Genomic DNA, 12,828 nt, shown 5'->3' on the forward strand with positions numbered 1-12,828 from the left:
ATGGACGTGAGCTCTTGTGGCCTGTTGGTTTTTCCCTATAGCGATATCCCATGAAAATTTTTCTGTGTTCTAAATATTTAAAAAAAATTTTTTTTAATGTTTATTTTTGAGAGAGAGGGAGAGACAGAGTATGAACGAGGGAGGATCAGAGAGGGAGACAGAGACGGAATCCAAACCAGTCTCCAGGCTCTGAGCTGTCTGCACAGAGCCTAACACGGGGCTCAAACCCGGGGTCATGACTTGAGCTGAAATCGGATCCTTAACCAACTGAGCCACCCAGCCTCCCCTAAATATTTTTAAAATGTTTCTTAAGGCTCTGTAGTATACTGCCTTTGGGATGTACCCGTTTATTTATTTCAACCCGTTTCCTTATAGCTCACCACTTCCCCAATTTTAAAGTTTGCTTATTTACATACTTATTTATAGATTTTTTTTTTAAAGTTTATTTTGAGAGAGAAAGAGCATGCAAGCAGGGGAGGGGCAGATAAAGAGTGAGAGCACACGAGAATCCATAGCAGGCTCTGCACGAAGCCTGACGCAGGGCTGGTACCCGCTAACCATGAGATCATGACCTGAGCTGAAATCAGGAATCAGATGCTTAAGCCCCATGGGACCACCCAGGTGTCCCATGAGTTTATTTATTTTGAGAGAGAGAGGGAGGGAGAGAGAGAGCGGGCACGTGCACAGGAGCAGGGGAGGGGGAGAGAGAGAATCCCAAGCAGGCTCCACGCTGTCAGTGCAGAGCCCGATGCTGGGCTCTGTCTCCCAGTTAGATCATGAGCTGAAGTCAGGAGTCATGTGCTTAACTGACCGAGCCACCCAGGTGACCCAGTTTTTTACTGTTTTAAACAGGCCAGGCTGATGACGGTTACCTGTTTATCTCTGTACACTCGTCTCAGTTCCTCAGTATTTGTTCCTAGGGATCAAGTTGCTGGTTAAAAGCACAGATACCAGCACTGACCAGTGCAAATTATAATGCAAGGCAGAATAATTCTAAATGTGTTCAGAAGCTACATATGTAATTCTACGTTTTCTAGTAGCCATGCTTTAAAAAAAATTTTGTAATGTTTATTTTTGAGGGAAAGCACGAGTGGGGGGGGGGGAGGGGCAGAGAGATGGGGAGACACAGAATCCGAAGCAGGATCCAGGCTCCGAGCCGACAGCACAGAGCCCGACGCGGGGCTCGAACCCACGAACCGAGAGATTGTGACCTGAGCCGAAGTCGGCCGCTTAACTGACTGAGCCACCCAGGCAGCGCCCCTGTAGTAGCCATGTTTAGAAAAGAAACAAGATACAGTTAATTTTAATATTTTACTTCTAAAATATTTCAACGCGTGACCAATATAAAAATTATGGAGACTGTGTGCATTCTTTTTTGTCCTAAGTCTTTGGAAGCTGGTGTGTATTTTACACAATTTCACACCTCCGGTCCCAGCTTGGACCACACACACACACACACACACACACACACACACACACACACACAGATTGGGCCAGTTAAACTCCCACCAGCCTGTGGAAGGGTGTGACCTCAACCCTCAGGCTGAAATCTAAAACCAAAGATAAGGAGGTCAACGTGCCAGGCACCCAAGTGACTCTGCCTCTTGTCTCCATGGCACCCGTGACCGCCTGGGGACCTGGAGAAGGGCTGAGGGAGGAGCAGGGAGACCAGAAGAGCTTCCGTCCTTGGAGCCCCCGAGGGCGCTCTGCACACAGGTGTAGGTGCCCACAGGACACGTCCTCTGGGGGACCCCGGGACCTGAGAGCGCGTGAGGTCTTCGGAAGTCAGTTCGTGAGGCCTAAGATGTTCCTTCTCCCAGTCCCTGAGCCCGGGGAGGCTTCCCCGAGTTGAGCTCCGAGCTCTTGGCTCAGGGGATTTGGGTGCCGAAGACAGGGGTCCAGAGATGGGAGGCTGTTTTCCTCATCCCTCTGCTTTCAGTCAGGCACGACAGGGAAGGGTGTGGGCACCCGTGCGTGCGCTTTGGATGCAGAATTCAGCCCTGGACAGTCAGCGCTCAATTGACGTGGACTGCTGTGGTTCCCAGGATTAGGCACGTAATTCATTTTCCTGATGGCGCTTTTGAGACGTAACACGTTCCCTACATCTCACCCATCCAAAGTGTACTCGGGTTTTAGTATAATCACAGGGCTGGGCGTCCCTCACAATCTAACTTTGGAACATTTCCCCCCCCCAAGAGGCTCAGTACCTATCAGCATGACTCCCCATCCTTGCCTAGCCCCAGGCAAGCCCTGGTCTAGTTTGGATTTGCCTCCCTGAGCATCTCCTATAAATAGATTCATGCAATGTTAGGAGCACACGTGTGGCTGCAATTTCTATGGTTATTTCTCGTCCGTGTGCTTTTGTTTTTTGGTTTTTTTTTGTTTTTGGGGTTTTTTTTTGATCTGCGGTTGAGTGCTGGGCTGCCTTTGATCGGTAACCCACGAACATAAAACCGCACACGTTCTGCCAGACAAACTGAGCTTAAATCCTGGGTCTCCCTTTCAAGTTTAGGGCCTGACCTTCAAGTCACCTAACGCCTCAGATCCTCAGTTTGCTCTTCTGGAAAATGGGAGCAGTCCTTCCATTATACGGTCATGGTAAGGGTTAAATAAGACCACGTGTGCCCAGGACGTGGTGCTCAGCTAACAGATGATTCATCAGTAGCAGTATTTTCGAGATCCCTCGGCTGTCCCATGTGCTACCGTATTGTGTGCCTAAAATATTCATTACATCACTAATAAATATGCATTGTGTATTAGAGGAAATTTAGAAGATATAGATGAATGAAACCAAAACAAAGCCTTTAATCCCTCTACTGAGAAAGACCAATGCTATTATTATTTTGGGGAAAGGGAGTCCGGATTTTCTTTCCTTACTTCTATACATTTGTGTATATCTACATGTTTTCCCCAGCATGAGGTCATGCTATTTTTGTAGCAGGCGGTTGTGTTTTAAGTAAGGACCATGCCCAGTGTGGGGCTTGACCTCACAACCCCGAGACTGAGAGGGGCAGGCTCTGCCCGCTGAGCCAGCCAGGCGCCCCATAGCAAGCTATTTTAAACATTTTTAAAGTTCATTTTGAGCAACACACACACACACACACACACAGAATCCCAAGCAGGCTTTGTGTTGACAGGGCTCAAACTCACAAACCATGAGATCATGACTTGAGCTGAAATCGAGTGGGACCCTCAACTGAGCTACCCAGGTGCCCTGACTTTTAAACATTCTCTGTGGAACGTATTTTCATGTCCGATATATAACTGTCACTTCTCAAAAGCAGCTTGCTTTTTTTTTTTTTTTTTTTTTAATTGGCTAAGCATTCCGTAAAATATTTGACCAATCTGCTTTGGGCGAGCACTTAGGTCGAGTCCATTTTTTAAGCTGTTAAGAATCCACAGGTGGACACATTTATGTATTCGTCTTTTGTACTCGTTGGATTTATTTTTTCCTGCCAGGTAGAATCACTGAAATTTTCAGGTAAACCTTTTATCGTAATATCAGGTACAGAAAAGTACATCACCCGTGAGCATGGAGTTCCATGTCCTTGCTGAGCACACGTGTGTGTAACCTGAACCTGGATGAAGAAATAGAATATTCCCACTACCCAGAGGTGCCCCTCACGCCCCATTCAAATCACTACTCCCTGTTCGGAAGCAACCACTATTCTGGCTTCTCTTTTTTAAAAAAATAAGACAACATCATCATCATTTTTATTATATTTTTTAAAGTCTTTTTTTTTTTTTCTTTTAGAGAGTGCATGACTGGGGGAGGGGGAGAGAGAGAGAGAGAGAGAGAGAGAGAGAATCTCCAGCAGGCCCCATGCTCATGTGGAGCCTGACGTGGGGCTTGCTCCCATGACCCTGGGATCATGACCCGAGCCGATATCAAGGGTCGGACACTCCACTCTCTGTGCCACCCAGGCACCACCTTGTCATTACTATTACCAGACAAGTTTTAGATAGGTTCGTAGCAAAATTCAGAGGAAGTTAGTTTTTGCCTATGCCCTCACCCCAACATGTGCCACAGCCTCCCGCCTTATCCGTGGCCCCCACCAGTGTGGTACGTTTGATACAGTCGATGAACCTGTATCGACACTTCATTATCGCCCGGAGTCCATTGTTCGCATTAGGGTTCACCTGTGGTGGTGCACCTTCTGCAGGTCTGGACGTATGTTCAGCGACGTGTGTCCGTCATGATGGGACCCACAGGGTAGTTTAACTGCCCCGGAAACCCTCTGTGCTCTGCCTGTTCATTCCTCGGACACGGAGACCTTTCTCGTGCCTTCGCGGTTTTGCCTTTTCCAGGAGGTCCTATAGTAGAATCTTACAGAGCGCGGCCTTTCCATCCCGACTTCTAACCCTACAGAGGAGTTTTTACCCGTTTTCGAGCTCCATTTAAATGGAATCCTAACATACTTGCTCTTTGGCATCTGACTTCTTTTCCTTGATTTTATGCTTCTGAAGCTCACCCGGGTTATGGCACGCACCGTCTGCTCGTTTTCCTGGCTGTATACTATTCCATTGCTTGAGTAGACTGCACCTCAACACTTGATTCTGCCGCTGTCGGGCATTTGGATAGGTTCCAGTCTAGGGCTGTTGGAACCGCACTGCTGTGAACCTCTCCTTCTTTCTGTACCTCTTCTGACGAGCGCAAGGGTGCATTTCTGTTGGGTGTGTGCCCAGGACTGCAATCGCTCAGCCCTGTGGAGTATTCGGATGTCCTTGCTGATACACACGATAGGAATGGCCATGTCCTCCTCCAGAAAGGTGGTTATTGCCCCTCACGGTCATCCCACTTTTCCAAGAGTCACTTTCTACATCTGTAATGGGAATACAGCCCTATCCCAGGGTGCCGTGGGGAACAGGTGCACTAATGTGTGGAGATGCGCCTCTGGTACACGGAGAACCCTTCACAGCTGTTGGCCGTCCTAAGGGGTATTTCCTCACCAACAGCTTCTAGGGAGGCTGGAGAATTCTGAGCTATAGATTCTTTTTTTTTTTTAAATACTTATTTACTTTGGGAAGAGCACAAGCAGGGGAGGGGCAGAGAGAGGGGGACAGAGGATCTGCAGCAGGCTCTGCGCGGACAGCAGTGAGCCCGATGTGGGGCTCGAATTCACAAACCGTGAGATCATGACTTGGGCCGAAGTCAGACGCTCAACTGACTGAGCCACCCAGGAGCCCTTGAGCTACGTATTCTTAAAGTGATACAACCTGAGCCTCAGACCCCACCCCCACCCCCCCCCCCCAAAAAAAAAAAAGATGAGGAGGACACCTGGCTAGCTCAGTCGGTGGAGCATGTGATTCTTGATCTGGGGGTTGTAGTTTGAGCCCTGCATTGGGTATAGAGATTACTTAGATTACTTAAAAAGGGGGTGCCTAGGTGGCTCAGTCGGCTGAGTGTCTGACTCTTGGTTTCGGCTCAGGTCATGATCCCAGGGTCGTGGGATCGAGCCCCACGTTGGGCTCTGTGCTGAGCGTGGAGACTGCTTGGGATTCTCTCTCCCTCTGCCCCTTTCCCCCCTCGTGCGCGCGCACACACACACACACACACACTCTCTCTCTCTCTCTCTCTCTCTCTCTCTCTCTCTCTAAAATAAACATTTTTTTTTCTTGTAATACTTGAAAAAAAACCAACAGCAAATGAGATGACCAGCTGGTCCCAGAAATTAGCTGTCTCTGGAACAAGAAAAGACATTTATAATAGGGCATGGGAAATGCCGGGAGGAGCCGGAGGGAGGGGGGATGGCTGTTTGGAAAGTTTTGCCTGAACCGTGTATAGTCCCCGGGGAACCGGCCCTCGAGGCCTTGGAGCACCAGGATATGTGGGCAGGCAGGCGATACCGAGTGAAGGCAGGTTGAAGGCGGGGTCAGGAGATGGACCCCACTCCACCAGTCACCGGTCGTGCGGTCTCGAGTGCTCTGAGCTGCAGTTCGCAAATTATCCCACAGAGAAAAGCACATCTGCTCCCTTATGCAGGATGTGTCGTGGATGAGGGGAGAGAATGCAGGTCCGGGTGTCATACTGTGTGCTTCATAAAACAGGCCCTCGTGGGGGTGGAGCCCTTATGAAACCCGGAATGTGCAAGGCCCCGTCTTACTGGGGAAGACACAGCGGCCCGCCAGCCCGAAATGGTAATTACGAAAAACTGTACTTAAGGTTTTCTAGAACTACTGGGAAGATCTAAATACGTCCTCCACGGCGCAATGATCAAAATTCTCTTTCTTCTCCTTCCAATCCCCTTGCTACACCAGATTCTCCTTCCGCGTCCTACTACGTGTCTCCCAAGTGACTTCCAGCAGCAGCCCGAACCCCTTTGCCCTGCCATGCCCCTCTGTCTCTCCGTACGTGACCGTATGAAGCCCCTTGCTCAGCTAGGAAAACCCCTGTCTTCGGGAGCAGGAGGGGAAGAAGTCACACGGATGTGATCCCTTTAGGGGGAAGGGGAAAATGAGCCGGTTCACTTTCGTGCTGTCCTGGCAGCTGCCGTTCGTAGCACAGGCTGTCTTGCCGGGGGATCGGAGGTAATGACCCCAGGGGTGCACTGCCAGGAAGAATGGGACGCCCTTTGTCGGTTTCTTCGTCTGCTGGTGGTCGGTGTTGCCCGCCTGGGAAGTGTGGGAGAATGTCACCAGCCTCCTGCTGGTGGCTCAAGTTCAGCGGTCAGTGATGTCTTCTCTCTCTTTCTCTCCCTCCCTCCCCTGTTTCCCAGTCTCCTCAGACCAGATCGAGCAGCTCCACCGGAGGTTTCAGCAGCTGAGTGGAGACCAGCCCACCATTCGGTAAGATCTGCAGTTGGGTTTGGGCCTTGGGCAGCTCCATGGCCCTTGAGGATTTCTCTTCTCTCTCTTTCCCTGAGTTCAGCATGACTCTGGAAGAGCCCCTGGGTGGCCCCATTTCCTGTGGCAAACTTGCAGTTGTCATTCTTTTGGTCCCTCTAGATAAGATGTTCTAGAGCCATACTTGTTGGGATCAGGAATGTCTGTCTAGAGTGAAGACAGGGGGCCAGTCAGCCACATGTACCCTGCCCTGGCTTCCTCAAATGGGACATGGTCCTGGCCTCTGTGCTTAGAATCTCAGGTATACGTAACTTGAAGACCTCGTTGAAGGTCTCTTCACTCTGCTTCCTCTCCGTTGTTAGTTCCGGTCCCAGGCAAGATGGCGGGCAGCAGACTGATTTCTTGACAGAAGTCAGACTGGCCATCCTACATTGCCTTTAAAAAAAATTTTTTTTTTTATTATTATTATTTTTTTTTTTAATTTTTTTTTTCAACATTTTTTATTTATTTTTGGGACAGAGAGAGACAGAGCATGAACGGGGGAGGGGCAGAGAGAGAGGGAGACACAGAGTCAGAAACAGGCTCCAGGCTCCGAGCCATTGGCCCAGAGCCTGACGCGGGGCTCGAACTCACGGACCGCGAGATCGTGACCTGGCTGAAGTCGGACGCTTAACCGACTGCGCCACCCAGGCGCCCCCCAAAAATTTTTTTTTAATGTTTGTTTATTTTTGAGAGACAGAGCGTGAGTGGGGGAGGGGCAGAGAGAGAGAGAGGGAGACACAGAATCTGAAGCAGGCTCCAGGCTCTGAGCTGTCAGCACAGAGCCCGACGCAGGGCTTGAACTCATAGACTGTGAGATCATGACCTGAGCTGAAGTCAGATGCTTACCCGACTGAGCCACCCAGGTGCCCCCCTACATTGCATGTTTAATGTTAATCTTTTAGAAGCTGGGTAGGTTCATTCTCTCTTTTTTTTTTTTTTTTTGTTTTTAAGTTTATTTTTGACAGAGTACGAGCGTGAGCTGGGGAGGGGCAGAGAGAGAGGGAGACACAGAATGTGAAGCAGGCTGCACGCTATGAACTGTCAGCACAGAGCCCGACACGGGGCTCGAACTCACAGACTGTGAGATCATGACCTGGGCCGAAGTCAGACGCCCAACCGACTGAGCCACCCAGGTGCCCCAGGTTATTTCTTTATGAGGAGGAATGCCCTAAACTGTCCCCCTTACCCCAAGAGAGAGTGTGTTCAGTCTTCCATGCTGGTTGAGTTCTATAGAGCTAGGTTAGTGAGCGATCCTAGTTAGCATGTTTGGTCGTTGCACAGTTGGGGAGGAAGCTTCGAGTTGAAGTGTAGCAAGCGGGGTCCCCGATGCACAGTAAACAGCGTTCTACCACAGACTTTCAAACAGATGGAGTTTCCTAAAATAAATATGCAAGGTCTTCAGGTTACAGTCTTTGAACTTCCAACATTTAATAATACTTAATAATAATTTAATAATATTAAAAATATTAAAATTTAAAAATAATACTTAATAACTTTTAATAACCCAGGGAAACGTCCTTTTTCTTAGCCAACAGACTAAAATTTCACCTAAGCTTTATGGAAATTGACAGAAACAATAATCACTTTCCTTGGTCTGTCTAAACAAAAGCATGTTGTCGATCCCACGCGTCATGTTTTCAAAGCATCCGTTTCCAGAGCTTAGATTCTGGTGATCTCTTGGTTCCTGTGGCCTCCTGTCTCAGTTTGATTGTATCCAAGGCAGAATTAAAGCCAGTTAGGAGTGTTGTGGTCAATTCTGTCCGTGACACCTGGGTAAGCCCCGTGAAGGAGAGGGAGTGAGCCCAGGGGAAAGTCACCTGGCTTCTCATCGGCTACAAGAGCGTTCCATGTCCGAGTCGGAGCCGGTCACCGTGGCCAGGGCTAGAGATGCAAATTGGTTTTTCCCAGAGCAGTGACAGAGCAGGGCTGGGCCATCAGCCAGGGTGGAGACTGGAGTGCTTTCCCAGGGCCGGGTGGGCACACCTTGGCTGGACACCTGGGAGTCTAAGGAGAGGCCGCGTCTGTGCACCTGGATGTTGGAACCTGGAAGTGTCAAGGGCACCCCCCTTCCTTCAGGAGCTTCTGGGCATGTGCTCTGTACCAGGTGCTTGGTACCTGTGCTGCTGGATGCAGCCTACCGTGGGTGGCGTGTGAAGGCGGGGCCCCCTTTCTCAAGATAGTCTTCCAGTAAGCCCCGTAAGAAGCTGCTGTAGTCGGGGGTCTCTGGGTCTTGCCTCTTGAGAGGTTGTAAGTTCCCGTGCTGCGTGTGTTTAATTTCCAGACTTGGGGGAAACAGAGGCAAAAACCCAGACTTGAGAAACCGTTTGCATCGGCCTCCTGTATACGAGGGGCTGTGTGTGTTTGCGTTAGTTGCTCTGTGTCTCTGAGCCCCCGTCCTCATCCGTAAAGTGATTTGGGTGCGGAACGTAAGCAGGTACCATGCGGGAACATCCCACTTTGAGCCGGTTGGGCAGCCCGGCTGCCATCCTCCCCACGGTGGGTGAGGTCTCGGGGACCCACCCTGAGATGCCTGTTAGCAGATGTCTGGCCGTGGGGCGGGAGTGGAGGCGGGGATCACAGGTGCTGTGTGGGGAGGGGGCTGTGAGGCCCTCGGAGCCCCTCCCACTTCGAGGTTCTAGCATCCGAGCCCGGTGTCGCCCAGCGGCCCCTCCGGGGCCTCTGCGAGGACGAACTGAAACACTGTGACCTGCACACATTCTTTCCCAGCTTGAGCGTGTGCGTGGATCACTCGAGAATGTTCCTAATGCAGGCTCGGCCTCAGCAGGTGGGTGGGGCCTGAGACTCTGCATTTCACTGGGGGTCGCAGGGCCCCCAGGGGCCAGCACGGTGCCCCGGGGCACAGTTAAGTGCTCACTCAGCAAATGCAGCTGCCTTTCTCTCTGCCACTGACCAGCTCTCCCGCCCCCTGGCCTCAGACGTCAGTCTGTGTGGCATTCCCAACCTCCTCCACTCCCCTCAGGCCCGTGGCCTCCCTCCCTTGCCTCACATCCCTCTGACTAAACCCGTCCCGGCTGTTGGGCCTTAGCAGCGTTTCTTTAGCCAAGTCTGCCTGGACGATGCCCCCGACCCGGTCAGCGCCCCGTCAGGCTCCCTGGGCCCCGCACATCTTCTCTGTAGCCGCATGGGGTGACTCCAGTTCGCCTCCCGGTGGGACGCCGGCTGTGAATGTGTGTGTGAATGACCTGGGAGCCTGGTTCAAAGGCAGGATTTGATTCACGGGTCTGGAGCCGGGCCCGAGACTCTGCATTTCCAACAAGCACGGGTGGTCGTGGGCAGGTCGGCCTCCCCAGCACGGAGGATGGTGCCCAGTGGGCCCCCCGGGTTCTATGGGTGGAGGCTGCACCCTCTCAGGCACGGAGACTCCTACCTCCCACTCGTGGGCTAGGCCAGGGCGTGGGAATACGAGCCCTCGGCTCTGCCTGCCCACCCCCAGGACCACCGCACATCTCACCCTTTGCGCATCTGCCAAGACCCAGTGAGCAGCCCTTGCTCCAGCTTTTGGGGCTCCCCTGTGCCTTTAAGGTGACATCCGTGCTCTAGCTGGGGTCCACCGAGGTCTTTAGATGCTGGCTTTTGCTTTGCTGAGGTCTCAGTGTGGACACCACGTCCTGCAGGATAACCCCCCTACCTCCTGTCCTCCCATGGCCTCCTCCTGGGGGTGCCCCAACCTGCTACTTACAGAATTGCAACTGTGCCCCTAATAGACAGCTGGCCCCGTGCAGGGCGGGAACTGGGGCTTTGTTTCTTGGGCCCAGTGCTCAGTTCAGGGCTGGTAACGTTCTAGATGCTCGGGGGTACAACTGGCCGGTTGAATGAACGAACGAATGAATGAATGAATGAATGAGACCAAAGTAATGAGGCAAAAGTGAGTATAAGAACTACTAAAATTCTTTAAAATTGTTTTTAATGTTTATTTTTGAGAGAGGGAGGGAGGGGAGAGAGAGACAGAATCTGAAGCAGGGTCCAGGCTCTGAGCTGTCAGCACAGAGCCCGATGTGGGGCTCAAACTCATGAACTAAAGATCGGAGGCTTAACCAACTGAGCCACCCAGGCACCCCAGGACTACCAAAGTTCTCTTTATATGCCATGAAGCATGGTGTACGTGAGACCCGTTGTTTTTAATACTGTTTCCCTCGGGGCGCCTGGGTGGCGCAGTCGGTTAAGCGTCCGACTTCAGCTCAGGTCACGATCTCACAGTCCGTGAGTTCGAGCCCCGCGTCAGGCTCTGGGCTGATGGCTCGGAGTCTGGAGCCTGTTTCCGATTCTGTGTCTCCCTCTCTCTCTGCCCCTCCCCCGTTCATGCTCTGTCTCTCTCTGTCCCAAAAATAAATAAAAAACGTTGAAAAAAAAAAAAATTAAAAAAAAAAAATACTGTTTCCCTCCAGAAGGTGTGTACATATTCCCGGGAAAGAATTTATCTATCTGGGGCCTGGCTCATAGGAACTGCTCACCGATGTAAGCTGTTATTATCTGAGCATGTTTTCTGTGCTGCATAGCCGGAGCATGTTACTTGAGCCTCATGAAAACCCCCCAGGAAGCAGTGGTAGGAACACCTGTTCTCCCCATTTTACAGATGGGAGGCTCAGAGAGGTCGTGTAGCTGGGCCTGAGTCACACAGCTCGTAAGTGGAGGAGCTCAGTGCTGAGATGCCTCTGTAAGGAAGTTGTGGACATTTCTTGCGAGTGGTCTCGGGACCTCAGTCACCCTCGCCTGCCGTCTGGGGACCCTTACCATCCCGCGGTGGGCATGTATAATTCCCGCCACCAAAGCCCCTGCTCCCTAATTTCCTAGTCTCTGCTGGGAGGGTAGCGTCAGCTGCACATGGTGACAGCCCTGCCCAGCAGGAAGGAGGTGACGGGCCTGCCTGAAAAGCCCCTCCCAGACCCACTTTGCCTGATCCTAATCTCTCTCTCAGGACCCGGAAAAGGGTGACTGGGCAGGTTTTCGGTCCCGCGGGCTTTCCTGCCCACCCTCCTAGGGCAGAAGGATGAGCAGCCCTGGGCTGTGATCTGGTCCCTAGCACCACCCCCACACTGCCAGGGGGTTCCCGAGTGACCCTGGGGGGGGGGGTTCTGATACCTGGGCACACCTGGGGGGGCCGTGGGCTATGCTGGGGTTTCAGAGTAGGGAAAGGAGCTTTTGCTGCCTTAGGGTTGAGTTTGGCGAAAGGCACTGACCGGGGTCCGCTGGGCGAGGCCCCCAGCACCGCAGTCTGTGAGGGGTGTGGGAGGCAGCACCCTTTGCCCCTGCCTCTCAGAAAATGAAGGTGCCCGAGAGCCTAGGATCCCATGGGGCAGGGGTTGGGGGGGGAGGGGAAAATACCTCCAGTGCAAAAGGCCCCTTAAAAGTGGCCATTTAAACCTGAAGGCTTTAAACATAGACCTGATAAGGTTTGTAAGTTGCATTAAAAAATGAAGAGGGGCTCAGGTCATGATCGCCACGGTTCGTGGGTTCGACTCTGCGTGGATAGTGGGGAGCCTGCTTGGGATTCTTGCTCTCCCTCTCTCTCTGCCCCTCCCCCACTTGCTCTCTTTCAAAATAAATAAACTTAAAAAAATATAAAATTTTATTAATGAAGAATTGAGTTTCTGAATTTGTGACTTTGATAAGTTGTATATAGCTTAAAAAAAAAAAAATCAAAACCGAGTAAAAACTGCCAAAACGGGTTTAATGTTAACCCACCATTTTCCTATCCATGTTTGGTTGGTCTCCTCTCCTTCTAAAAATTATCCTAGGATGTGCAGGGATGGCCTCACCCCTGAGGCCTCAAAGCTGATGCGTCAGGACTCCCGCTGTGTGTGTGTGTGTGTGTGTGTGTGTGTGTGTGTGTGTCTTACAAAGCCCAGCATCTGATTTAAAAAACAAAAATTTGGGGCGCCTGGGTGGCTCAGTCGGTTGGGCATCCAACTTCGGCTCCGTTCATGATCTCAGGGTCTGTGTGTTCGAGCCCCACATCGGGCTCTGTGCTGTCAGTTTTGAGCC

The 12,828-nt window shown here is 51.4% G+C and overlaps 1 protein-coding gene across 5 annotated transcripts in view; it reads left to right on the plus strand.

Annotated features, from left to right (window-relative positions):
* The window catches only part of TESC (tescalcin), a 59,464-nt gene that overhangs the window by 18,131 nt on the left and 28,505 nt on the right, over positions 1-12,828 (plus strand). For all 5 annotated transcript variants that reach the window (XM_058691163.1, XM_058691162.1, XM_058691161.1 and 2 more), the window contains exon 2: positions 6,717-6,786. In XM_058691163.1, coding sequence (XP_058547146.1) covers positions 6,717-6,786 — 70 coding nt within the window. The remainder of the gene's footprint in view (positions 1-6,716; positions 6,787-12,828) is intronic.

This window comes from Neofelis nebulosa, chromosome 11 (assembly GCF_028018385.1).
Source record: "Neofelis nebulosa isolate mNeoNeb1 chromosome 11, mNeoNeb1.pri, whole genome shotgun sequence".
Classification (NCBI taxonomy): domain Eukaryota; kingdom Metazoa; phylum Chordata; class Mammalia; order Carnivora; family Felidae; genus Neofelis; species Neofelis nebulosa.